Below are 27,833 nucleotides of genomic sequence, written 5' to 3'. Positions count from 1 at the left end.
AGTATTAAATGCTTTTTTGAAGGATTTTTGACAGGTTGTTCGACAGGTTGGTTAGCATCCACCTTAGGAATGTTTTAAGGTGAGTGAAGTGACTAACATGGATTGTTGTTTGACTCAAGGGCTTCCTGCAGAATATTTTCTCCCCAGCTCCAGCCATTACTGGAGCAGCCACAGTGCCCACGCGAAGGCTCCGGGATGAGCACAGGCTCACTCCTGACAAGTCTTTTGTGGTGTGAAATGCTTCTGCACCTTTACACACTTCCCCCAGGGGAATATTTCCACGCTGCCCATAGCTGTTCAAAGATATCCATCCATACATTTATTTGTGGCAGTTAGAGCCATTCATTTTTGTGCTGACTTAAAACTTGACATCTGAATTTCACAGCTTTTGTGTGCACGTGCGAAAGGGACCTCAAATCATCTGGAATGCACCTGTGAGCCAACACCGTCCGGCTTCACTTTTCACCTTATCCACGCATACTTCTATTGCAATTTGTTTGGGTTTTGAAGTGCAAGTTCAATTTGGCTGAATTACTCGCAAACTGTTAGACAGAACCAGGTGCAATGTTCCACACTTTGCAGGGTAAAAGCATGTCTCACTGCTGTGGGAGCGGTAAGCGGCGAAAGAAATGAAAGAGGTTGATTAAAATTGGCATTTCTGAAGCTCCCAGGCACCATGCTGCTGCAGCGAAAGGGCAGTGTTTGTCAGAGACTGTAGACCAGTTTCCATCCTGCTTTAATGCCCTTTCTGACAATCAGAACAATTTCCCTGTTTAAACATTAAACATTTAGCTTAAATATTAAACAGCCAGGCATCTTTCTTAAACCAGTTTTGAAACAGAATGGGACTGAGTTTATCACCACTGACAACTCTCCAAGCGAGCTGCTGCCGTTACTAAATTCATGAAGCTGAGGCACCATGGAAACACTTCTTTCTGCTGGGGGCGAGCAGAGCCCTCATCCGGTCTGTGGGGTGGGAAAACCTTTGGTGACCTTCCCTAACCAGAGGTTCTTTGTGGCCCAGTTGGTGGAAGAAGAGCCTGGCACCGCCATGGAAGAGGTGGGAGACGCTCAGTCCTCTCTGGCTAAAGGCTGAGTTGGGAGAGGCCAAGGTCCACACCAAGTGCATCAGCACCAGGGTGGGAACTGAATGGCATTGATATGCCTGGAAATGGGAAAGCCTGAGGTGAAAATGCTGCTGTTTGATGCTTGGAAGTAAAGCAAAGACCACAGCAAACAGTGGTAGAATGAGCAGCAGAGGGGAAAGAGAGGAAAAAAAAACTCATCCTCCACACTAGCAGTGAAATAAGAGGCACCACAGAGCAGATAGGCAGTCCAAAATAAGCAAATGGAAATGATGCCTCTTTTTTAATTAAACGGCTGCTTTTACTTACAGATAGCACTGCAGCTGTGCCCCAGCCCCTCACAGCATGTCACATAATTAGCCTTTCAACACCTTTGAAAGCCACAGAAATCGTCACCGGCCATGGGAAAAACACTCCTGTGAGACTTGTGCTTCCCACCGTCTTTCTGCCCCGCTCCTCTCAGCTGCAGCTCCCACCCATGCAGGGCAGCATGGCTGCACCCTCCCTCTCTGCCATCAGCCAGCCCAGTGGGGATGGGGACCTTGAACTGGCACGGGCTGCTGGGCTATCAGGAGGCAAGCCACTGGTTGGCTTTTTTCAGTTGCCAGCCCAGCGAGTTCTTACTTCCCTCATCACCTGCCCGTCACGCAACCTCCAAAATGTCAGGTATGGGACCTGACAAGCCAAACCCCTCTGGTTGGAACCCACCATGTGAGAGGTCCGGGAAAGGGTCACCATCATGAGGATGAAGCGTCGGGTTGCAGAGGCTGCCTGCTTTGACACAGTGGACATGAACCTCCCCTCCAGGTCCAGCAGCACCCCTCCAGTAGTGCTCTTCATGCAGAGCAAGGAGGAGGTCTGACCGCATTCACTCAGGGTGCTAAAGGTACATCCATCCTCCAAATCCACTCTGGGCAAGCGATTGCAGCCTGTGCTTGATCTCTTCAACAGTCGTTAACCAGCAATATGTTCCAGTCCACATTTGATCCAGCCACCGATTTCACATTTGATCTCTTTTCTCAGGATGAAGCATAGTCCCAACCACTGGCACAAATTAGCATTATGTATTTGAATAAAAATACCGCCCAGGGGGATGTGCCAACACTGTGCAGTCTGATGGGTCGTAACGTGCAGGTTTCCCACCAGTTGGTTCTCACGTCCCATTGACCAGGTTCTGCTGCCTGGCAGCAAGGGCTTTCCCTGGCCAGAAACCACGCATGGCACAAGCTGGAGGCTGGTCCTGTGTTCTCTGCACAGAGCTCAGCTCCCGGTTCCTGACAGCAGCATCATGAAATAGAAAAATGAACAAATCCGTACAGTCCTCTTCTATGGAAACATGATTTTAGCTGTTTCTCTTCTTCTCCTTTTAGCTGTTTCTCTTCCACGCAGCAGTTGGAAACAAACAATTTTGCTTTGTAAATGTTCCCTGCAACAGTTACTTTCCACACACGCAGAGAGAAAGCAAATTTCATGCTGGTGAAAATCCAGAAGGGGAAATTAAATGTGCTCTTTGTTAGTGAACTGTAAGTTTTTCTTTTCCCACTCAGCTCCTGCACTTGGCTCCAGTTCCTGTTCTGCTCTCTATTTGTAGTGCTTCGCTTCCCAGTTTCTGTTCTCTCTTTCTAGCACTCTTTGGTATTGGTTGGTTTTTTGTTGTTTTTTTGACTCAGCTTACGTAGCAGAGCCAGAATAACCCAGGACACAAAGGAGGGTCAGGGAGAAAAAGTTTCCCAATCGAGAGTGCGGTACTTATGAGAGGGAAGGGAAGCTTCAGCAGAGCCGTACTGGCAGCTTGCTGAGTGCCAGAGGAGGCCAGCAGTGCCCCCATCTCCTCTTCCAGGGGTCCTAGGGAATGTGGTGTACCCCAGCCTACAACCATGAACAGATCGGACAGGGGTGACTGTACCAAGCACAAGACAATATAAGACAGACATCCTTTGCCATCTCTATCTTCCAACTTTTTTTTCTATGGAATATAACTGTAAGCTCCACTGCCACTCACTATGCAACCTGATCTACTCGGGGATGTCCCTATTCTTTGCTGGGGGATTGGACTAGATGACTTTTAAAGGTCCCTTCCCACCCAAACCATTCTATGGTTCTAAGTCAGCTTCCACTCGAGATGGGTTTGAAAATGAAGCAAAGGTCGCAATTACCACTTGTGTTGGGATTTGGACTTCCATGGCCAGACCCTTCGCTTGAAAACTTAGATTAGCCTGAGCACCATTATTTTCATTGAAACATTGGTTAAATACAGGATGTCCAGCCAAGTTACAAAACACAAAGCCTAGCATTTGGGAGGAGACCACCATTAGCAGACACCAGCTGCAGACAGCTGTAACACAGCATGGCCGGCTGCCCGTCTACTGCACAGCAGCATGGTGCAGCGGGGCTCAAGGCTGAAACAAAGGCTGCCATCTTCTGGCTACATAATAGCAGTATTTTGTCACCTCACAAACAAAAATGTGGCGAAAGCTTAACGCTTTGATTTGCAGAAAGGTCTCAGTGGGTGTTGTGGTTTTGTTTAGTGAGGGGGGGCTTAAGGTGGCAGCTTCTGTAGGAAACTGCTAGAAGTCGCTCCTCTTTGTTCAGGGGACTCGGCCGGGCCTAGGGTGGACCCGCTGCTGGCCAAGGCCGAGCCGACTGGGAGCAGAATGTTCCATGATAACGCCTCTGCGATAACGTATTCAAGAAGGGGAAAACAGGAAAAAAAAAAAAAAAAAGATATGAAGAAGCTGAGCGGGGGCAGAGGCGCAGAGGGGGAGGTGCAGGCCTCATGGGCCTTGCAGGCCTCACCATCTGGCCTCTCGCCAGGCTGCTGACTGGGCCCGACTCAGCCTGGCCTGGCTGCAAGAAGTGGAGAGGAGATGAGCTGGATGATGTGAAGAGATTCTGAGAGGCGTCTCCCAGCCTGTTGTGAAGAACTTTTCTTGTGAGAGGAACGGCTGCAGACGCCAAGGTCAGTGAAGAGGGAGGGGGAGGAGTATTGCAGCTCCTGGCCAAGATTCCCCTGCAGCCTGTGGTGACGACCATGGTGGAGCAGGTTGTCCCCCTGCAGCCCATGGAGGTCCACGGAGGAGAAAAGATCCACTTGGAGCCCGTCAAGGACCCCACACCGGAGCAGGTGGATGCCTGAAGGTGGCTGTGGCCCATGGAGGGCCCGCTGGGGTAGCCGTTCTGGAGAGACTGCACCCCGTGGAAGAGATGACCCACGCCGGAGCAGTTCCACGAAGGACTGTGGCATATGGGTGGGACCCCACAATGGAGCAGGGGAGGAATGTGAGGAGTTCTTCCCCTGACTATGAAGCAGCAGTGTAAAACATCATATGATGAACTGACCGCAACCCCCATTCCCTCTTCCCCCCTGTGCCGCTCAGGGGGGGAAGGTAGTAGAGATAATGTTAAGCTCAGGAAGAGGGAGGGGTTAGGGGAGGTTATCTTGTTCTCTGTCTCATTATCCTGCTAGTTTTAGAAATAAATGGTTTTCCCCAAGTCGAGTCTGTTTTGCCTGTAACGGTAGCTTTAAGGATTTTCCCCCTGTCCTTATCTCAAGCCTCGAGCTGTTTTTCTTATATCATCTCTCCCTATTCTCTTGGAGGGTGGGGGAGTGAGAGAGAGACTGCTAGTCTGGTCCCGATCGGGGCTGAACTACGACAGTGGGTATTTCTGCATTGGTTGTTACCATCCCTGTTGGGTGCCCAAAATACCGAACTCTGGAATGGAAACACATGAAAGGAAAGGGATGCAAGTCGCAGCTTCAAGCCTCAGTTCTCACCCATCTCCAAGCTCTGATATGCCACATCGGAGGAAGCAGAGAAAGTCAGGCTCCATCCCTGCAGCCTCTGCTTCTCAGAACTAGCCAGCCCCTGGCAGAAATCAGGGCAATGAAACGGCTGCTGTGTCATCCCTCGGCCAGCACTGCAAGACTTCCTGTGAAGTCTTAAGCCTTTCCTTAAGTCCTAAGCCTAAGTCTTTTCTGCTGCTTGGCAGCATGAAGGAGCTGGGAAAAAAGTGTGAGCACAGATCCTGAATGCACCTGAACACTCCCCTCCACGGAGAAGGGGGATATCTTTGGGGACAGTTTGCTTTATGGATGTAGATAGAGGTGTTGGCTCAAATATGCAACTTCTGAGAAAGCACTCTGGGCAAACTCCAGCTCATAAAAAGAATGATTGGGAAATAACACAGTTTCTAATTTAGTTTAATATTCTTCCTCTGCTTTCGGCTGAATCAGTAAGCGGAGGCAAGGAGTAACATCTCCACTTGATTTTGATTAAGTGCAAGCATGCATTTCAATTGTTTAAGATAATGAGTACACAGCCCGATGGGACACCTCGCTGCCTCCGACCTGGGATAGAAGTTTCCACATCTAAAATTATAATGTAATTTCTGCTAAATGCAACACTGCTGTGCAAAGTATTTCCTTACAACTTGGAGTGTATGCAAATTGGGAGTGAACAGCCTGAGAGCTGATGAGGATGCCTCAGTGCGTTATTAATACCCTTCATTTTCTCCCCTCTTTCCCATCCAAGCATTGGAGCATATTCAAGCGCGGTGCTGAATCCTGTTAGACGATGGTGCAGGAGCAGACTGGGCCGTTTGACAAACCCAGTGAGTCAAAGGCTGGTATTCCTGCTGGGCACCGCTTCCTTGAGCACTTCTGCAAATCTCTGCCGCCGCAGGGAAATGGCACCAGATGAGACCTCCCCCAAGGTTACTGCTGGTGTTTGGTGAATTTATATCCTTGGGCTAGTGAGGCTGGTCTGTACTTGCTCAGACCCTTTCTGCCGTAGGTCAGATGAACAGATCGTGTAGATTTGGATGAGGCTTTTTTCCCCGCCTCAAAGTTATGGGGATGTGGAGAGGAAGTCTACAGGGCTGTATATGCTAGAGTAAATGGAGCTGGTGGATATTGACTATTTTGTTAGGGCCATTCTGATAAGAAGGGATTGTAAAAATTGTTAACAGAAAATTCCCTGTGCATGTAGCAAAAAACAACCCTAGGTGAAATCTAATAAGCCTTTACTTCTGAATTAGAAAAGTACCTCTCACATTCTGTCATGACACAGAGAGAGGTTGTCTTTGACCTACAATGGACGTAAAAACTCAAAACAACTTTGTTTGCCTCTTTCAATGGGGCCGGGAAGAATGGAAAATTGAGATGAGGCAGCACGGCACTGGGTAAAGACCCAGTGGACAAGGCCCTTCGTGTGTGTTTCACACTAAGAGTTGTTTCACAGCTCATCACAGCTATTTGAAATTCATTTCCGAGCTTCTCCTAGCCTGGCTTCAGAATAGCTCATTGCTACTGACTGTACACATCATGCAAATCAGAATCACTTTACAAACCTTGTTCCTCAGGTGTATTTTTTTTTTTTTTACAGCTTAACTTGGCACTCAGCTGCTACCTGAAAGGTTTTCTAGCAAACACTGCTAATATTCCAACTGACTGGAATATCATGCCTTTGTTTTTCTCTCCAGTGACCAACAAAACCATGATATAGCCTGCCTGCGTAACGGACAGCTACATATTAACATATTACCTGTGCAGCTCCCTATTAACATGCAATTTATTAACGTGCATCACTTTAAGATTCACAGGGCCTACATTATCCCTGTTTGCATTTCTGCAAAGCTAAATATCCCAACGAAGCATTTAAGTGCCTAATTGCCATAAGCAGTTGGTGGGAGGTGGTTTGGTATCTAAAGCACGTCTGTGCCACCTGCACAGGGCTGGTTTAGGATGCACGGTCTCTGGAAAAGCTGCTGCCTTTCGGAGCAGCAGCTGGAGGCCGGACAAGGTGATCTCAGATGGCTGAAAGGCAGAAGGCAACTGTGTTTCGGCTCCAGAATTGCTTTCTGAGTGAATACCATGTGTTCTTTGAAAACCTCTAACCTTGTAATTAAAGCTTTTGCAGAACAAGTGAAGAACATGCATTAGATATAAAATCTCTCCCCCTAACCTGAGTTCATCCCATGTATGTTCATCCCTCACATAACTTGAGACACCTAAGTTAGAAACCAAATCAATTCAGGCATCCTCCTACACTGAGAGTGAGGGGGAAGGATGTGTCTGTAGGACTCCTCAGGTCTTGCATGGGCTGAACTGCCAGGCGAGGAGCCCCCCCCCTCCCCACTCACCACCCAGAGAAGGACCAGCCGGAGAAGAACTGTGTCCCACGAGTCCCACTGATGGAAGCACCACAAACAAGGTAGAAAAAACTTGGGCCTTAATGCATTGGTCTGCATTAAACAGAAAGCCTCCCCTTGTTTCCAGTAGACACCAAACCTTATCTTAATTTTTTAAAACTTGAGGCCAGTTTTGCATTCCTTTCTTGGTTGCTTTTTTTCTGAGGCAACTCTACATGCCCAAGGAGAGTTCATCCTGCCTTCAGCCAGAAGGCAAAACTCACCTCAAAAGTTTCAGGATTTGCTTCAGATGAGTAGATTGGTATAATTACACAAGGTGAGAAGAAAAAATGATCCTCAGTTCTCATACTAGAAGTGAGTTTTGTATGATTTAGCCAAATAATTTGCAAACATATAGCTGTTCTATCCTCTCCTAAACAACAAGCGGGATTTTTAAGTGGTTTCTCAGGAAGTCATATTAATATATTCTATAGATGTCATACAAAATGCATTTATCCTTTATTAATCTGTCCAAATTAATTTTCTGTACACTGGATTGCTGGATATAATGAAGTGTTCCCCTGGCTGACATAGTATCTTTGACATGGATACTGAAAGCTTTGTAAAGAAATGAATAAATAGTAATAAATAACAATAATAATTCAGTACCTCCTCTGGGATGCCACAAGATATGTCTGAACAAAGGGTTAAAGAGGTAGCTCAAATCTGACCCAAGGCAGCACTGTTCAAGAGTCATAGCCACTTGTGAGCTGCTTTGAGGGCCTGTGAAACGCACTGCTGGTTCTGATGCCTTTCTTAAGGGAGGGATGCTTTATAGAGCAGGCAAAGGATTAGTTGAGGATATTTGCGTTCATGGTATTTGTGTTCCTTTATAACTTGTAAGTAATACTGAAAGTTAAGCCTATACAAAGAGCACTGCATGCTTTTGAGGCTTTTTTCACATGGGTGGTTCTGCTTTTTCCAGTATTCAGAGACTACGTTTTTGTGAAACACAGGTCCCTTCCCAAGGCCAATGTTTTTTTCTTAAGTTACGTTACCTCTCTAGCACTAACACTGAGCTGCTGGATCAAATTAAGCTAGTGATTTTTTGTCTCTTTTCTTCCAGGTTTGTAATGTTTACACCACACAGTATTTGGGACAAGGTCTATTTCTTACATATTCAGTTACAGCCGCATACCACCCGCCCTTGACTCTCATGAGCAGCTATAAAACATGTCCCTGCCCATATGTGTTCTGGTAAAGAAGGTGCTGCAAGAGGTATGTTCATGATGGGGACACTCCAAATCCACCTACAGCAATAAAAATTAATTCTTAATTGTAAGACAGTTGGCTACCTATACATTAGGAAGAATTATTACCAAATGTGGTTTGATTTTTTTGGCATTTCTTTTTTTGGGGTTTGTTTGCTTTTTGTATCCTTCTCTCCTTCTTCTTTACAGAGCTTTCTTTACGGAGAACAGCTGAAGATACCTCAGTGGCTTCAGTATGAACTACAAAATGTTGTGTTATTCACACACCATCACAACCAAGTCAAAAGGGGCTTCCACAAAAGAAAAGCCTCAAACAGTAAGTGTGGCATGACAATATTTATTGATTTCAATTAAGGTTAAAAAAAGTTCACAGCTGTCAGATAAAAATATCTGCAGAGCCTATTGAAAAGGGAACTTAAAAAGGAAACCAAGGGAGACAGTCACCACAGAGGCACTTGAGAAAATGCTACAGTTATAAAAGGCACAAATTCATCACACACAGAGCATATATATTCCTGCAAAGTGAAGTCACTCTTTTTTTTCCAAAACACAGAGGCAGGCACCACTGAACACTGACCCGTACGTGACCACGGGAGACACGCTATAAGCGGCAGTCTATGACAACGCCTAAATGACTTGACTGTAGAGACTGCTTTGGCCATCTCGTTTTTATCTCTACTGAAGAACAGATTATAAGATCAAGGTGATCTTAAGGTGGTGAAGATTGGCGAGGGAATGTTAGTCCATTTAAACACAGGTCAGGTTTATTTGTGAGCATTTGTAATCTGTGACTTAAGTGGGTTTGCTTCTTGCCTGAAAGCAGTGGCAGATCTGTTGTCATTTAACCCTGGCTCCCTTTTGCATTCAAGTACTTTTGGAGGACATCCAATTCCTTCTTCCTCAAAAATATTTTTAATTCACGTCTCAAAAAAAAAAAATCTTAAAATTTCTGCATTTCTGTAAAGTCTACCTCAGTGAAACAATAGTCCCACTAAGGACACAGGAAGATTATTTTAACAGAAGTCCCTAGCTTCTCCTCCAGGCCTTGGGTTCCAGGCATCGACAATGCTCAGGCATATACTTAATTGTGATTAATGTCTTTGTTGTATTGACAGCAGATGTGCTCTTTGGAATCAAGATCTGCACAGAGAAAAAAATGCACTCGTTAAAGGAAAGACAAGGGGCTGCCTCAGATTGCTCACTTCCTTGTTATTGTTGAGTAGTTTATACAATCAGCTTTCAAGTACTTTGGGTAACACAGATTTTCACAACATGACCCAACATCCTTTGCAATATACAGTTGCTATCAGAACAGCGTACAAGCAAGTAAACCTCTTTTTTTTTTTTTTTGCAAACTCTTAAGAGCCTTACAAAATATGCATGGTGAGACGAATCAGTTCATAAGAGACAAATACAATTATTTCCATAGTTGTTCCTATAATACATTTTACGAAGCTGGTAAACTGCCGGAACTTTAATGATAGCAGATTTCTCACCAAACATGTTAATAAATTAAGAATATAGCATGACTGGTTACCCGTTAAACCAGACTTCACTCCTCTCTTTGAAGGGCTGGCACAAAGGAATTTTAAAAGAGTAAGCTAGTGCTAACAGTTCCCTCTACCCATGGGAGAAGCAACTTGATTCTCTACCTAATTTGTCAATTTTATCATCACACTGGCATCCACATACACAAAGTGCCACATATTCCTTTTGTGTGGAAGATGTCCAGAAAACAGCAGCAAATTCTTCTTTTTAATCCCATAGTGGTGATAAACTCCACAGCATAATGTAGAAAGACGTGGCTGTAAAGACCAAGAGAGCACTTCTAATGCTTCGGCAGTCTGGAAGGAAGAAGACACAGAATTTCGAGTGCTAATACAGATGTTGCAATTCAGCTTTCCCAGCTCCATCAGATTTAGCTAGAAATCTCAGGGGATCTAAATTTAGTTTGAGATTTCAAGTCACACCTAATTTTAGTTGTGGTAGAATAACACAAGAAATTATTTGTGGCATTGTTTCCATCTTTGTTTCACTTTGAAACTAAGAATAAGAAAGGTTTATAACTGTATGGACTTTTTTTTTTTTTTTAAATTGACCAATCTCATTAAAAGCATTGGTTATGACTCAGTTCAGTTCTAGCTATACCTAACCTCTGTTTTTCCTTGGATTTTCTGCCCCTGTGGCACACACAACATTTTCTTGTTACACTGGGAAAAACCTCTGCCAGGTTTGGGAGCAAAGAAGAGAGAGATATATTTTAGATATGAATAAAACCAATTTATCCTCATTAGTCTCATGGATCTGCTCCCCTTTAGAGACCTGCAGAGTATTTCTAGGGCAGAAGCAGGACTTGAATTTCAAACACTTTTGGCAGATCTACAAATCTACAAATGCAGCAGTTAAGTATGTATTCACCATCTAGTACTTACAAATATTGGGCCAAGACTTTTGAAATGTCTTCCCAAATTTAGGTTCCTATGTTTATTTCTGGCCTATGAATTGTCTGAGTTGCAAAAGCTCTGAACTTACACAGTTCCCATTGAGCTTTCGGTTCCTAATTCATTATAGTAAATAAATCACACAAGGAGAAAGCCACCTAGAAGCACTCTGTGGTAGGCAAATGTCCCAGCCAATTAGTGCTCTATGTGATACAATGAGAAATGCCATATGCACGCTGCTGCACTGTTCTTCTGACTTCAAGATCTTTATGTCTGAAAAGTTCCCCTATGCATTTTAAAAGGCTGTTATGAGGATATTCATTTGTGATAAAATCCAAGCTGCTGCTACAGGAAGACTTTTAACTGGCACATCAAGTCAAAAAGAATGAAACCTAAGGGCCAGAAACGTATGTGCTGCTCACAAATGTCACAGCTTTAAGAGCAGTTCAGTGGATTTCCATGGGACTACTTGGAGAATGAAGTGCTACTCTGCACAAGCAAGATCAGATGCTAGTCCAAAAAGTCTGCCTGAGACTGGTGATACGTTTCTTCTACCGTCTGCTCACACCAGTTGCTGAATATATTCTGACTATACTTCCTTCCATGTTTTGTTACTGCAATGTAATTTTTTACATATAAATCATCACAGGGTGAAGGGAGAAGTGCAGCAAATGGGCTCAGAAAAATTGCAGACATACAACATTTCTCAAGCTTCATGTGCACCAAATTCTGTTCTCAGTTATACCTGACTGACTGGTTTGTGTCCGGCAGATGTAAAACAGCAGAAATACTTAAAACAAGGCACCATGATATTGATAGGTAGGCACCTAAGATTTTGGTGGCTGGGGTTTATTTGTTTCTTTTTTTTTTTAATATTGTTTGAAAGGTACCAAGCTAGGGAGGGCAGAAGCACTTGCATGTGACTCTCTGATTCGTGGTTCCCTTTGATCTCTCTATCATTTACATCCTTGATTAGTTACCAAAAGTGCACAGTCAGTACACGACAGCACAGCAGTCAGAAATGGAAGTGCTAATCCCTACCAGGGATTATGCCCTACCAGGCAAGAGGCAGCCTCAAGGTATTCAAAGTATAAATTTAAGTATATGAAAGAAAGGAAGGAGATATGAAAAAAAAAAAATGTGAAAGACTTTTTTATGAAGGGCTTTACACCTTCCTGGCATAGGCAAAGGTTAATTTGTTCTCTTGCTGTCTTGCAGCAACTTAGGGAGCTAAAAGAGGACCTTGTAGGCAAAGACATGTCGGATAGGGTGAAAAAGGTTTGAGAGGCTGTATCTGTGCATTAGCACAAGGTTCCCCATTCACACTCAGGTCCGACAGCCTGATCAGCCATACTGCTGCACACATCAGTTACCGTCCGGAGCCTCCCAGTTTTCTAGGCAGAGGAGATCTGACCCCACACAGGGATGGACTCAGTTGGGACAGACGAGCTCTGCTGTTCCACGCAGTGTGAATGCAGCTGGGGAGCCTGAAATTCAATGGCATTACCAAAGGCAGTAAAAACATTGCCCTTTAACTCACTGCAGGACAAAGACGCCAATGGAAATGCCAATAACCTACGACCACACTTGCACAGTTCAGATGGATAAATAAAAATAAAAGACCCCCACTTTAAATGGTTGCCTGACTTGTCCCTTAGGTGCTGCCTGGGCTCTGGACATCCAGGTGAAACATAAAAACACTAAAAAGATCCTCACCAGCAAGTCGCATGAGCTAGTTAATTATTCTTTAAGCTACGGATTTCTTTTCTCAGTCTACCACCCAGGAAGGCAGAAATACTTTCTTTACTAGAGATGGAAGTGCCTGTGAAGACTTGGAGTTCAGGGTCTGGTTCAGACATAACTGGAAAAACAACTGTAAATCTCATCAGAACAGGCTTCATAGAGGTATTTTGTCACTTTTGTTCTAGGATCTGGATAAAAACCTCAAGGTGACAATGCTTGGCAAGGTATCTCAGAAATTCAACAAAAAAGTTACTGCTAGAAGCAGGCCTGGATTCAAGGAGTTCTTTTTCAATATGGATCCCTTTCCTTTATCCCTCCCATCCAGCCTCTTCTCTCTATTGTTTTCTCCTCTTCCCCAGTCCTGATCTGATTTTGGAGACAAGAAAGTACATGCCAAGAAAGCCTCTGACAAAAAAAAGAAAAGCTCAAGTGCGAGGCTTTGCGTTGGCACCTTTTTCAGTTTCGAACCAGAAGTCCCTTTTTGTAGGCAAGTAATCCTGCCACAGCAACAGAAGTGAAGAAGGTGGAAAATCCAATCAGCTTTAGCAGTCCCGGCACAGATGGCAAGTTCCTCTCCCAGAAGGTTGTAGTGATGGGCAAAGCCGGAACATCCTGTGGGGAAGGCATTCATTGTCAACATAACATCTCCACTGTGAGAGGCAGGATGTAAATCAAGAGATTTTTGCAGCAGAAATGGAACTGGGTTGAAGCAGTTCACGTTGTGAAATAGTACAGTGTATCAAAACCTCTGCTCATTTAAAGGGAAGAGGAAGACACACACAGAAAGGATTCATAGCCCAGATAAAAAATGCAGTTCATTCCAATCCCGTGTTACAGAGTTGTCAGATGTGTGCCTTTTCTGAATTTCTATCACATTCCTGTTTAGGGAAGGGCAGTTTTGGTGAGTAAGGGAAAGTTTATTGTGGCTTTGGTTTACTGAATTTAAATAAAAACAGCCAACAAAATTCTATCTCATCAGGAAAACAGCAGGAAAAAAAAAAATCTATTTAATCTACAGAAAGACTTACAATTGATTCAGGTTCTGGCTTCCAAATTTCACTGTCTGGGATTTTCCTCATAGCAAACAATATCTGAAAATAAAGAACATTCTCTAGTAAGCACCATTCATTTTTGAAAGGCTTCAATTTTTGTTTTAAAATGACACAATGAAGATAACAACAATTCAGCACATAAATAGCTGTGTATTCAAATTTTAGAAGAAAACTTGACCTTTTTACAACTCATTTCTGGGGAGGCCTGATACTTACTAAAACACTACTCCTAGTGGAAAATAGAAACAGTAACAGAAAAAAATTTCTCTATTCTTAGTTAGTCCATGTGAGGTATCAGAACTTGACCAGTCCCATGGGAACAGGGTAATATGAATATAACTAAGAGTTAAGCATAGACTCGTGGCAAAGTGAGGCCTGCATAAACCAGCCACTGCATGGGCAAGCTACATAGCCAGGAGTGGTTTGCTTGGCAAATTTTACCATCATGTAGGAGGAGGAACATAATCTGGCGAGGGATGACAGACTACCACTTTCAGCCAGAGACAAGCAAGATTAAAAAGAAAACCTTCACAATGGAAAAGTAACCATTCAAAGCAGCAAAGATACCAGATACGAGTAGGATAGAAAAGATTATCTGAAATGATAGTCATGAAAGAGAGCAAGATTAACTTCTTGTACAGTAAAATAAAATTGAGGTGGTGATATTAATGTTTTTCCTGGTCCAGGTACTGGCAGATTTAACAAGATTTTCTGTCTTTTACAATGGGCTTTTATTCTAGATAAGATTCATGGACTTTGTCAACTTTTCAATACAGGAGAGTGAGAAACACCCTTGCATGGGATTTTAAATATATTTTCCTTTCACAGTAAGTGTGGAAAGGAAAATATCAAAATTTTTACCAGTCAAGCTAACTTCCAACTTCTCTGCTGAGGCCTATGGAGGTTCTGCTGTAATGTCCTGACATTAGACTCACGACATGTCATGACACACTACCTCTGGAGGTTTTCAGGAACAGGTTTGGTATAACCTTCACAAATAGGACAGTTTAGGGACAGTTGATCCCTGTCTTTGGGGAGGGGCATGGGCTAGATGAACTCTCCAGATCCCTTCCAGGCCAATTTCTGTTCTATGACTGTAGTTTTCAGTCACAAGGCTTCCTTCACCTCATAAAACAAAGATGAAATTTCTTTTGCTGCTCCATAAACTGTAATATTAATGAAAACATTTGAGGAACTGTCACTTCCTTAGAAGCAAAATACTTAGGTCCTTGTTTAATGACTTTAAGTAAGGCTGTCTCAACGGTATATCACTCTGTCGATGGTATTATTGGAAACACTTGAGGAAGGGACTGGCTTGGTCTAGACAGCTGCGGAGCTGAGCTGTTCCTAGTGAGGCTAACAGTCACGATATCTCAGTACCATGACTAACAAAGTGCCCATTTGCGGGAAAAAAATGACTCGATGAGAATTTGGGATTTCTGTTAAAGAAGAAAGGATTTAGTTCCTGGCAACAGAGAAGAGTTTGATGAAACAGCCAGAGTCTGTCCTAAGCATTCCAAATCTAAGTGCAAAACCTTCATCCTTTTTGAAGTCTATCCCCTTCTCAGGGATTTACATCAAGATTTCAAAACGTCTGAAGCTGTCAACGCTCAGTTCTCATTTTACCTCCAACCAAAAGATCTTTCATTTTCCATAGGATATTTGACAGTGCCCCCTCTTTTGGGCTTGCGTCTGTACCTCTCTGGCTGCTCTTTCCCCAGCCTGTATGGCCCCCTCCATGTATCCGCTCCACTCTGTGGCTGTCTCTGTGCCAGCAAAATAGATCCTGCCAACAGGCTGCCGAATAATCCTGGGGGAGGACAAGCAGTAAGTCACATCAGCCACATCAGGAAAGATAACTGAAACCCTTGGGTTAATATTAGAATAAAAGCATTCTAAGTAACAGCGAGCACTTAAAGGTAGTAACTTTGGGTGAGTTAAGCTGGAGGGGGAGTCTGCACTGCATTTCATTTCTTACAGTAAACACATCAATGTTCATATTTTCTAAATGGTTACACTGCTCGTAGGTGTAAAGGACAATTAGCTGGAAATGAGACTTACTCTATCTCATTATTTTAGCCAGTGTCATAAATACCAACGCTAGGTATTACTGGCACAATGTAGCATTCTGAAGTACGTGCCTATGATACCTAAAGTAACAAGCAAATAAAAAAAATATAAAAGGATTTTTTTTTTACTCTGTTTTTGTCAGAGTTTGCAATATTTATTATTAAAATTACTTTAAATACTAAGGCCTCCATGTGCTCTTCATTACAACTGCTTTATTGCTCTAAGTTCTTTTTAAATTGTGAAAACTTACACTTCAAATGTAGGGCTATACCATCACATTAAAAACTATCTGAATCAAATGACCAGTCTGACCATTAAGCCTTTTTTTTTTGATAAATCTTATTTTCATGCAAAAACTTGTATAAGAAAGGACTGTATACAATGGCACACTGATTATTATATTAAGCTATGACTGCTAAAAGGAAAGGAACAGTTCAAAGAAATCTCTCATTACTGTCAATGTTGGCAAGAATTAATTCTGCCAGCTTTTACAAAGTACCAGCTAAAGACGTGCCGGAAACGGTAACCCCGATCTCAAATACCCAAAGCCAGTTTTCTAAACAGATTGTGAAGGTTTCCCAACTCCCTTCCAAGAAGCTACTCAGATGTATTCACTGAATAACAAAAGTGAATAAAGACCTTTAATGATAAAGACTCATCCATCATAGAGCCCAACTGAGACAAGTGGAAGTTTATAATGTCTATTTAAAATATTCCCCAGTGATCTTAAAGGTATAAAGCGAACGATGACAGAGGATTTATGACCCTTTCTGAGGATATTTATTAACTTGGTGTTATCTTACTACTCCAAAGCCCACTATACATAAATACTATACCTTCCATACTGAGTCATTACGCCTGGCGGGAAGTAGGCAGTGTAGCAGCCCCCAGAATACTGCTCTTCACACCAGTTCTTCTCTTCATAATGCACTGGCTGTAAAACAGGGATTAATTCACTCAAGGAAAGGACAAGGTCCCGAGGAAGCTCATGAGAGGACTGAGGAGACAGCAGAGAAGAATAGCTTATGATTCGTTGCATGTCAATGTCTGACAAGAAGAGTACATTTCACAAGTCTCTTAATGCAACACGGACCTGACACAATAAGCCTTAATTTTAGACACTGCTAGCTATTTTTTTAAGAAGTCACTAATCTGGGCACTGTAGAACATAATCCTCTTAATCTGTCAATGTAAATTTATGCTTTGACCACAAATTTATGCTTTGAGCCATGTAAAGCAAACTTAACCTCTGGTGTACACAGGTATAATACTTGTAATATGTACACTGGATACAAACATATACTCTTAAAAATGCCAAGTATGGCACTTACATGGTTCTCTGCACAATATCGTTGTGTTCAAAATGATGCAATTGTGAGACTGGTGTCTACAACATTTAACTCATGTAAAATTGTCCTTAAGTGATAAATGGCATTGATCACATAAACTAAGCGTGAGATCACACAAGTCCTATGAATTATTTACCATTACAGTGAAGAGAAGGCAAGGGAAATGCAAAACAAAAAAAAACCCACACAAAGCAATGGATCTTAGCAACTAGTAAGAGAGAAGAAACATTATGCTCAACACAGACTGAGAGGGAAAGGCAAGTCTGTCACATTTGAAAACAGTTTAGATGTATGGTAGTAAGCACTGTGAATGCCACCCAGGAAGCTGGACAAGACCGCATCTGCCTTTTAACTGTTTCATGAGCTCATTCTTATCCTCACTGTCAAACATAATCCAGGACTTAAAAAAACCATCTCTCCACTCCTCTACAGAGGGCCGCAAGTGCTCCCATAGCAGGTACCTTTTCCAAAACACTTAGGCAGTGCTGTGCTGGAGTACTGCTCCATCCCAGGTTTCATTCTGCCCCTCCCCAGCTCACGAAGTCTGACAAGAGATGCCATGGTTTAGATTGTGTGCTTACATGTAAAGCGTCCTCTGATCCCAGAACTTTTGCATAGAGCTCACACAGCCTCATCTTCCTGCAAGAGAAAAGCAACAGAAGACTTCTGTATAAGAGAAAACAAGCCACCTCTAATATGCCCTAGTTTCAAGACAGCAAGTATTAATATCTGCTTGAACCTGAAGTTCCAGATTTTTGGGATCTATCCTAATTGCTCAGCCTCTGGATCACTAGAAATAAACTCCTGTGCTGCATAACTGCCAGTTTTACCAGCAGTTATGTAAGCTGTTCCCTAAAGATACCTCTAGCAGCCCAAATCCATATATTATCCAAAGGTTCTCTAGGCTGTCAGGAAAATGAAGTTGTAAGGCATTGCACTTTTTGGTCTTGGCACATAGTTTAACTTACGGCTTGTTCCTAAGAAGATGCAGGTATTGATAGCCTGAGGCATTCAGGGAATCAGTACTTTATTTCTGTATCTATAAAATTTCCTCCTGTTTTAGTTTATGAGTCTATAAATCCATGAATATACTTCATCCTGCAGCAAATCCCAAGTGGAATTAGGTTTGTTCCTACAAGCTTTTGGATGTTTCTGTTTACTATTTAGCCGCACTGCACCAATTCCCAAGCACAAGAAGTTCAACATGAAATAACAGTTAACAATTATGAAAAACAAACATGCAAACACAACACTGGAAAGACCTTTACTTCTGGAAGCAAATCCTGTGCTCCACAGAAAGGCACGCTGGGTACAGAAATGCAGCAGTTCCAGCTCTGTAACTGTATGTGCTACGCTTGCAGCTATATAAGCGTACGAGGAAATCGTATCTATATTGCTGTATGAAACAACCCAGCTATACAGGAGCCCAGCTATACCCACGGGCAGCTGAACTCAAAGAATGCTATAGAAAAGAGATGAGGAGAAAAAAAAACCAGGAAGATCTGAAGGTCCTTGAAGGTGTCCTCCTGTGCAGGTTGGGGCTTGAGCAGGAAAGTGAAGGCTGCTACAGTTCAGAAAGAGCCGTGGCCCTGGCGTGACTTTGCTGCTGGCAGGTGTCAAGCCCAGAAGCAGCAAAGGGGAAGGAAGCAGCCCCTTCCTTGTGCCCCAGGGTGGAGGACAAGTGTCAGCCTGCTCCAGATGCAGAAATGCATGGTGACATGGTGACTGGTCAGGAGGGCTCAGAGAGCTGCAGGATCTAAATATGAACATCCCTCTGCAGTCAGGGGGGTGACAGGAATTCAGCAACAGCCATAACAAAAGGAATAATTTCCTCCAGCTCTCTCTCCCTCAGTGAGGTGACCACTGTACCCTGCAGACCATCAGCACCTACCTCGTGTCTGAACAGAATACAGCCATTTTAACAGCACGATCCAGCAAAGCCTCTGCTGAGGTCTGCCCACTACTTCTCACAAATGCCCACTGGCTCCTGCTTTCAGGGCAGGCTAGGAACACCATGGGGCTTCACAGGAAAGCAAGTTACCATCTTGGACCCATCTGCTTCTGCTCCTCCCAGCACCAGGACAGGGACGAGAAGGACCCCTCTAGATCTGCCTGTGCCCTGCCCTTTTTCCACATGTGACTCACAGACCCTCCAGGGAGCCTGGAAATGGCATACCACCAGAGGTTGGTAGGGATTCTCATGTACGGCCAACTGCAGGGCTCCAAGAAGGTGCAAGTTCACTGCTGTTTGCTAACTACATTGCAAATACAGATACAGTTAGTTAAAGATAGCTGTGCAAAAGAAAATAATAAGCTTCAGGTCAAGGGCACCTTCAGACTCCTAAGAAATTTCGACCTCAGAAGGAATTATTCATCAATAGTAAGGTATTATTTGACAGGGGAGAAAAAAGGTAGAAAAGCAGTTCCTAAATGACTGAATTGTACCAACAGTAATCTTCCCCCTAATAAGAGCAATCCTTGCAGATGTGCTGGTCTCTCTGCAACATCTGCACTTTTTGTCCTAGAACAGTTTAAATACTTATTTATGGATTTATGGTTCATGCTAGCATGAAACATATGGAATATGCAGTGAGTAAAATCCTTATTTCTTGGATTTGGAGTCAGCTGTGAAATCGCCACCAGCAATAAATAAGAGGAGTGCTATGCCTGGAGCTACCTAGGTCCTGTTGAGAGTTACACTGTGCCCAGTGTGGAAGAAGTGCACATGCACACAGTCAGCTCTTTTCCCTGGTCTCTTATTCCACAGCAGTGTGTGATGCCATCACCTTCATTGCACAGCCTTGAAAGGTAGGGCACAATCTAACCACTGTAATTACTCAGTGGCACCTGGCCTGGGAAGACCAGCTGGAAGGCAGCAGTGAGTTTTACTCCCTTCAGTCCGGCTTAGGCTGTAAAACAGTTCCCATCCCTCCAAGAACCACTGTCTCCAGCCGTGATTTACGGGAGCTGCCACGGACTCCAGATCCTACTATTTATATCCAACAATTACAGAAAACCTTACGCTGTCATCAATGTGATAAAGGGAGAGCCTAGCTTGTGTTGATAGATGAGCACAGCATCTCAGCAAGATGCATCCTCTGTAAGGTGCCACAAGAAGCCAGTGCTCAGAAGAGATCCCTCCCTGCAAACACCATAGCCCCCATCTAAACAACACAAGCTTGTTGCACCCTGAGTGTACAGTGGGAGAAGGTCCGAGTTTGTGCTCTGCCTTCTTGTGGACCTTGATTTCCACTGGAAGGAGACTTGTGCTCATGTGCAGGAAAGGAGCTGCAGTGCAGCCCATCATGTTCCAGCCTTGGCTGGCGGTGGCCAGGACTGCAGGAGCCAGAGAGGAAGCCCTGCAACAGGGTACATCTATCAGTAGCAACCCAAGCATATTTAATAACCATTCTTTACTAAAGCAAAGTTCTTCCTAGTCTAAAGTTTATTCCTCAACAGACAAGAGTTCAAAATCCTTTTGTTTAAAACTTGGCCACAGGCAACAGCAGAGTCAGATTAATTGTGCCAATGCTTTTAATATCCAGGATAAAGCAACCTTTCCTTCCTCGTGGCTTGCAAACAGCCAGGACAGCCCTTCTTTTTGCAGAAAGAGAAGCTGTTCTCAAATACTGCAAATGCTCAGTTGTACCTAGTGTATTGACACACAGCATAAGACACCATTTGGTGTTTATGATGGCTTAAAATGCTGGGCACGCTGGATTTCAGAATACCTATGCTACTTTTACTATCAGCCACCTGCTGGGGATCTATCTTAAACTCTAAGGAAAAGGCTGCCTTGTCCATTCCTGCCAAAATTAAAAGTGCTGTGTGGTACCAGGCTGTTGTTTGAAAAGACGGGGACATGAACAGCCTCATTTAGACCCATTATCCACAGACTGCTAGACTACCTGCAAAGCTAATCTGAGATGACTACATCTTCTCTAGTGGGACTAGTTATTACCATAAAATTGTTTACTTGGACAGAGTATTCCCTGTGGCATGCTCTATAAACAAATGTATTTTCTCCATGTCAAAATAAGGCTCTCCTTATATCCCCACTCTCTACTTGTAGCTTTAATTTCATCAGATACTGTGAATCAGTGTGATGGAAAAATACTCAGTACTTTGTAAATTTTATTATAGCAATAAACAAAAGAGCACTACTGTATACAGAGATTTGTTTCAAGAAGACAGTAAAAAAACCCTTCATCTGTGCCTGAAGGGTATTTTTTTTCCCATAACTGAAGGTGGAGAGGCAGCTTTAACCCATTCATGATGCCAAGGTCTCGTTCATGACATTTACAGTAGCCTCAAGGTTGCACTAAGTTACAAACACTGAAAGGACCCTTCAGGGTGATCAGAAAAAAATCAAGCACAGTGGCCAAACCTGTCTCTTCTGACAAGCTTTCAAAGAGCTCAGGGCACTTGCAGGAAGCCAGAGAGGTAGCAGTGGAGGGGGTGAGTTTGGCTCTGGCTCCTTTCCAGTGAGGGTACCAGAATACCTACATTAAATTCAGACTTGATATAAGGAAAAAAAAAAAAATTACAATGAGGGTTGTAGAGCACTGGCACAGGTTGCCCCGAGAGGGGGTAGATGTTTCATCCCTGGAAATGTTCGAGGTCAGGTTGGATGGGGCTCTGAGCAACCTGATCTGGTTGGAGATGTCCCTGCTCCTTGCAGGGGGGTTGGACTAGGTGACCTTTAAAGGTCCCTTCCAACCCAAACTATTCTATGCTTGCTTTCCTAGTCAGCAGCTTAGAGCAGCTCTTTTTGCAATAGTCAAATAAGCAGAGCAGCCCTGCTTGAAAATGAGAACCAGGACCAGAGTGTGTCCAAAGGGCTGGGACTAGCTACCATATCTGGTGCTGGTTTGTGGGAATTCTGTGGGCCCTTAATGCAAAAACAAGTGATCTTCTTCCTTGAAGTGACATGTCTGTCTACTGTTGCAAGGTTACAGACAAATTCCTTCAAATTGTGGAATTTTTTCCTGCTCTGGTCATTTATAACAGAAGTTTGACTCAGATTCTATGCAGATCTGTCATGTTCGTACTTACCTTTCTTCTTTTGTGAGACCCGCCAGTCTTCTACACTTCCGAGCAAGAATGAAGCTGTTAAAAAAAGACCACAAACAATTTACTTCCATTATGTTACTACATTTCCTTTATTATTTTAAATGCCAATATCTTATAAAGAGATGCAGTTATTCACAGTACTAGCTTTTGGGTCTATATCCAAAATATCCATGTCACCTCTCTGCATAATGCTATATGCTTTGCCTGCTGCTTGCAGGACTCGCTGTGGAAGGAACCACTCTGAGATGCAGGTTAGAATACCTGTATGGGCTGTTTCCTGATGACCTTAATTTTATACAGCAGCGTGTGCAGGCATGTAACAAGAGGTGAAGCCTGAGATTTAACTGGATATTATTGTTAAATAAACTAAGACTGATCATACTCTCTGGCTGTTTAAAAAAAAAAAAAAAACAGAACAAAACAAAATATAATTCTAGAAAACAAATTATCATTTAAAGAACTGGAATATTTAGGGGAGGCAAAATATTTGGAGAAGACTACATTTCTGCAATCACTCCCTTTTTTCTTCTCTTTCCTTTCCTCTTCTTCAATTTTACACTTTGCCACACAAAAAGGCAAAAGATGAAAGTGATAAAAAAAGAAAAGTTAATTCTCATTTTTAAAAAAATAGCAGTTAAATCATAGAGAGAATTTTTTTTGAAAGAAAAGTTAACAGAATTTATTCACCACACACTGAGAAACTTAACCCTTTAAGTATTTTAAAATATTTCCCTTCAAAAGTAGCAGGGTTTCTGTTTCAATGGTTGCCTCTAAGACAAAATAAAAAGGCATTTATTAGACACTTTCTTTGTCTCTTACCCTATTATGGCAGGAAAGCTGCCATCAGGTTTAGTATCATCAAGTGTTAAACCAATTGCAGCATCCTCATCTTCAATGATCATGGTACCACAATATCCTGTTAAGCAAAAGGTGGAAAAGAAGTTAGAGTCCATGTATCCAAACATAGGAATGAGCTTCCAAGAAGTTGTGAAATACTCAGAACTTGACTTGAAAAAGCCCTAAACAATCTGATCTAAATTTACCCTGCTTTGAGCAAGGCATTGGACTAAATGACACCCAGAGGTCCCTCTCAATCTCTATCATTCTCCAATTCTATGATTTTAATATAAGGAGATATGAAAACACAGGAAAGGAGAACTAAAAAACCAAGTAAAGTGATCCTCATCAAGTGACAAAGATTGGCGCACAGCTCCCTTGCAGTGTAGTGTTCCTTTGGCTCAGAGAAGTGCTAGATCATTTCTAGAAGAGAAAATTCAGATCTGAGATGTGCTAACAATTAACGATCCTTTTCAGGCATTTAAAACAGGAAGTCAATAAAGGAATCTCCTACTGTTGAACTCACAATAGAAAAATAAATTATTCTGCAACCCAATTAGCAAGGTAATTATTAATTGCACAGAAACAGATTGCTCTCAGATACTGAAGACGTTCAAGTGCCTTCAGCACAATTGTTTCTGTATATGATATTTATGTCAGACACAGGAGATGTTAGTACTTTGCTTTGAAAATACAATTGTTCTTAAAAGAAGAGTTTGAAGAAAATAAATTGTTCTTAAAAGAAGAACAACGATGTTAGCAAAGCACAGTACACAAACTATGGGTTCTACCAGGAAATAGGAGTCACTTCTTGCCAGTCCATCCCAAATCTAATAGCCAGAATATGTCAAGATCCAGAACTATTAAAATCATTCACAGAGATGAAGGGTGGATTACATTTGTAGGTAAACACAGATGTGGACTCTTTATAACCAGTGAAGAGAAACAGGTGCTATTACATTGCAGATTGCCTTGGATTGAGTAAGTTCTAAAAGACATCTGAAGAATCATGATGGAAGTATTCGGCACTTAAAGGGAGTGCAGGTTGGCTAGCCCAGATGGGGACGTCTGTGTGAAGACACCTTAAATTAATTCTGCCCAGCACATCCAGAAGGCAGAGTTTTTACAAGCTGACAGTTGATAGGATAAAACCTCTCTCCATCACATATCACTTGTATCTTTAGATTAATGTACAAGTGGGAGAGGCTCATCTCACACCCAGGTGTCACAGAAGGAAAAGCAGAGGACAATAAAGAACAACCAAGGCAAGAAGCAACAGGCATGAGCTCTCCCTTCACGCCTACCTCCTCCTTTTTATTCTCCCATCCACCCTCTCTTTCCAACCGATCTCTCAAGTTTGGCACACAGGGAAAGGCAAAAATAGCATAGAAGTGTATGAAGTCTCCTTCTAAGGTCCAGCATCCTCTAATCACAATGTTTACTCTATTAGCATGTACCCTCTTCCCTCTCTCTGTCACTGCTATTCCCTTCAATTAAAAGGCGATACCCTTCTTCCTCCAGAAAGTTTCCTTATAGTACACAATGCACTTGATGACTGAGCCCATGGGGATTCGGTTGATGAGCTGGTTTCTCATTGGGGGCAAAGGTGGGTTGAAATTAATCTTCACACCAAGAGCTGGGGGAATGGCACTGATCACATATTTCCCCTGCAAAAGAAATTATACATAAGCCAAATACATTCTCCACTACTGCATCCTAAGCATATTGCTCTAAAGATCTTGGCAGACATCTGGAGAGGCTGCAGGGTGTATCTTCTGAAGCAATTTTGGCATTTAGCATAAGAATTGCAAAACTGAACCCTCACAAAATCCTGGTTGTTAAACAACAAACACACATTATATAAACAGCCATCTGTTCCAATGATGGGCAGCTGCTCTTTCCCTAGCACTCGAAAAAAAGCCAGTGGAAAGATTTTCTGTGTTACAAGAGTCCATCGATCTCCTTTCCATCTGGACTCCTCTGTTGCAACTTGGAAGCAAAGCCTGAAATGTTTTTCACAGAAAGTTTATCCCTAAGCTACATTTTTGTGTTCACCTTACAACTATCCTTTAATTTGGAAGGTAACTGAATACTCAAAGAGATGCTAGTGAAGGAAGAGTCTGAATATATACTTTGCTTTTCAGGCATCACTGTAAACTTCTATTATTGCTATTACTCAGGGACAATTAGAAAGTGTGACTTTCTGTCATAGTTACTTTAATATCTGCTACTTTTTGTATAGAATTTTGGAGAAGTAAAAAGGAAAACCTAAGGGTTTTCTAGCCATCCCACCACAAACAGTTGTTTAAATGTTAGGGGTTACATTACCTCATATAATTCATGATCTAAGGTTTCCACTACGACACTTTCACCCGACTGGTCGATGCGAACAACTGGCTTCCTCAGCTTCACCCGGCTTCCCAGGCGCTCCATTATTTTCTCACTGATCTGGCCAGAGCCCCCAACAAACTTCCTCTCCTGAGACAAAGAAAACAACAACTCAGCAAAGCAGAACCAGTAGTGATACACATGAAGCACGTATCATGGCAAACGTTTTGCCTGGTATTCAAAACAAATCCCATTCTTCTGTTGTTATGAAACCTTTCTAGGAAAGTTCAGCAGTCTCATTTGGAAAACGTATTCACGTTCCTTTCTCTTTCAGTAAACTCCTCAAATACTTCCTGTATTTGACCACCAGCCAAAACTAGAAGTATCAGTAACCTCACGAGAAAATCCCTTCTCATGTGGTCTCCAAATGGATTCCAGAGACCTGTGTGAATCAGTAAGACTTCTGAAAAGAGCTTAAACTTTTAAACCTTTTTCTGAATTCACTCTTATCCCTGTGCGTCAGAAGTAGGAAACCTGATCGTCATAATAAACAATAAGGTGTAAGAAGCAACATAGCTCACACCAAAAACATATCCTGCAGTATGTAATCTACCCTACCTTAAACTCAAATCACCTCTGACATTAGAGAGAATTCAAATAATATTTTATGCAATGTATATACAGTTAAATTATCTATAAATATCGTTTATCTATGCATATTTATGCATTTTAACATGTTTTAATGTATCTTTGTCTTTTTAGTTATTTATTTATGATTAAATAATTTGCATTTTAAAAATATAATTATTTCTAATATAATGAGCAAAATTTGCATTTCTCAAGTGGAAGACCATTAACAGAGTCTTTACTTTCTTGAAATACAGAAGCAGTGCTAATATACCAGATGTCAAACATTTCAGAGCAATACCATATTTAAGCAGGGACATTAATTTTCTTCAGACCGATTTTAAAATCTTAACAGTTTTAATCCTGGGAGCTAGTGTCTTCAGGAACCCAGCTCTGGGCTACATTTTCAATATACATTTGGAGCACTCTACACACTTGTGCAGCTAGTATTGCCATCCCCATTATGTGCTTCTGAAGTGGTAAAGCTTGCTTCAGCCTCATGACAGAAATAAGCATAAGTAATATTTTCTTCTTTTAAAGTGGAAAAGCAAAGGATGTGTTCTAACCAGAGCCCAGAAGGAAGCCAGAGTCAGGAACTGATACAAATGTACTAAGCCCTGGGCTAAATCCTTCAGCGCAGGAATAGCCTTCAACATTAGTGTGGCAAGATCCAGATTAACATGTAAATGAATAGAACTAATTATCAATGTGCTACCAGCTCAAAATCATGAATGTCTCAGTTGTCCCTCTACACTAAAATAAACACGCAAAAGAATGAAGTTAAAACAAAGCCTGTCACGAGCCGCAGCAGGTGACAGCTGACAGTACCTGCCCTCCGTTGGTTGTTGAGAATATCCTCATTGTCCCCCCACACTGCTTCACGTACCACAAGAACCAAAGGGCAGAGACCTCATGGGGTTCAGAAGTGACATCCACATTCACAAACAGAGTTGCAAAACTCTTGGCAGCTCTGCAGCAAAGACAAGAAAGTGAGTGAATTAAAAAACTGAAGAAGGGTGACAACCTTGTCCTTTAGTAGAGGAGAGACTGTCTGTGGCAACCTCTTTTCACTGAGGGCAAAGGATTCCTTAATTTCAGTTGAAATAGGAAACAATATCAATTCCTTTTAAGCAACACTTTTCAAGTAACCCTGCAAAAAATGTTAATCAAGCACTACTGTATTCCAGGAAAATTAGGGCTCCAGGAGGCACAAGAGCCCATGAAAGCTTATGGCACTTTATGCTACTAATACAAAGTTAGCTTGCCACCCTAGACTAAGGATTCAGGGAAGCAAGCCCTCCTGGCTTCACTGGACTCCAAAACCACCATGCCCTCCCGTGGCTCCTGGGTTACATACAATTGAGGTGCTGCAGCTGGAACACCACGAAGAAGAAATGTAAGTAGGGAGCCGTAAGTGAAGAGACAGCATATACAGATTAATGCAAAAATCTGGCAAGAAAAGAGAAAGGATACTTTTGGTTGCTCAACTCAGTATTTTAAACAGTAGCCAGCAGCAATGAATACAAAAGTGGAAAAGTGGCCTATTTCTGAAGGAGGATCACTGCTTTACGCCCTCCAGTTGGTGATTTCATAACAGCTCTACTGGAAATTACTGTATAAACCTGATTTTGGGGTGCACTAAGACAGGGTTAAGTCTCAGATAAAGGTTTCTCCTGTTAGAAGTAAACACTTTCTCTGCCCTCCCTCGAAGGAGGAGTTTAAAGGTTCACAAATAGGATCAGGAGACACTCAGCTTAACTGCATTGTGAATGACAGGGACTGAGTTTCTATAGGTATTTCATACGGCAGGCATCAGGCAATCAATTAC

The 27,833-nt window shown here is 42.5% G+C and overlaps 1 protein-coding gene across 2 annotated transcripts in view; it reads right to left on the bottom strand.

The window, feature by feature from the left end:
- Nucleotides 1–8,806: 8,806 nt before the first annotated feature.
- The window catches only part of MAOB (monoamine oxidase B), a 58,905-nt gene continuing 39,878 nt past the window's right edge, over nucleotides 8,807–27,833 (bottom strand). Inside the window, exons 6-17 of one of the 2 annotated variants that reach the window (XR_015261058.1) lie at nucleotides 26,834–26,975; nucleotides 25,379–25,528; nucleotides 24,558–24,717; nucleotides 23,033–23,129; nucleotides 22,196–22,249; nucleotides 17,722–17,779; nucleotides 16,628–16,725; nucleotides 15,420–15,531; nucleotides 13,698–13,760; nucleotides 13,121–13,281; nucleotides 10,138–10,329; nucleotides 8,807–9,625 (exon numbers count right to left, since the gene is read on the bottom strand). Coding sequence is in view for 1 of the 2 variants with exons in the window: in XM_086766330.1 (XP_086622456.1) it covers nucleotides 13,126–13,281; nucleotides 13,698–13,760; nucleotides 15,420–15,531; nucleotides 16,628–16,725; nucleotides 17,722–17,779; nucleotides 22,196–22,249; nucleotides 23,033–23,129; nucleotides 24,558–24,717; nucleotides 25,379–25,528; nucleotides 26,834–26,975 (1,090 nt within the window). In the remaining variant the exon portion in view is untranslated. Of the gene's footprint in view, nucleotides 10,330–13,120; nucleotides 13,282–13,697; nucleotides 13,761–15,419; nucleotides 15,532–16,627; nucleotides 16,726–17,721; nucleotides 17,780–22,195; nucleotides 22,250–23,032; nucleotides 23,130–24,557; nucleotides 24,718–25,378; nucleotides 25,529–26,833; nucleotides 26,976–27,833 lie in introns of both variants that reach the window. The other variant, XM_086766330.1, reaches the window with a different exon arrangement.

This window comes from Chlamydotis macqueenii, chromosome 1 (assembly GCF_036417535.1).
Source record: "Chlamydotis macqueenii isolate bChlMac1 chromosome 1, bChlMac1.mat, whole genome shotgun sequence".
NCBI lineage: Eukaryota > Metazoa > Chordata > Aves > Otidiformes > Otididae > Chlamydotis > Chlamydotis macqueenii.
Note: the sequence above shows the minus strand (reverse complement) of the source record. Positions and strands in the feature narration are given on the sequence as shown.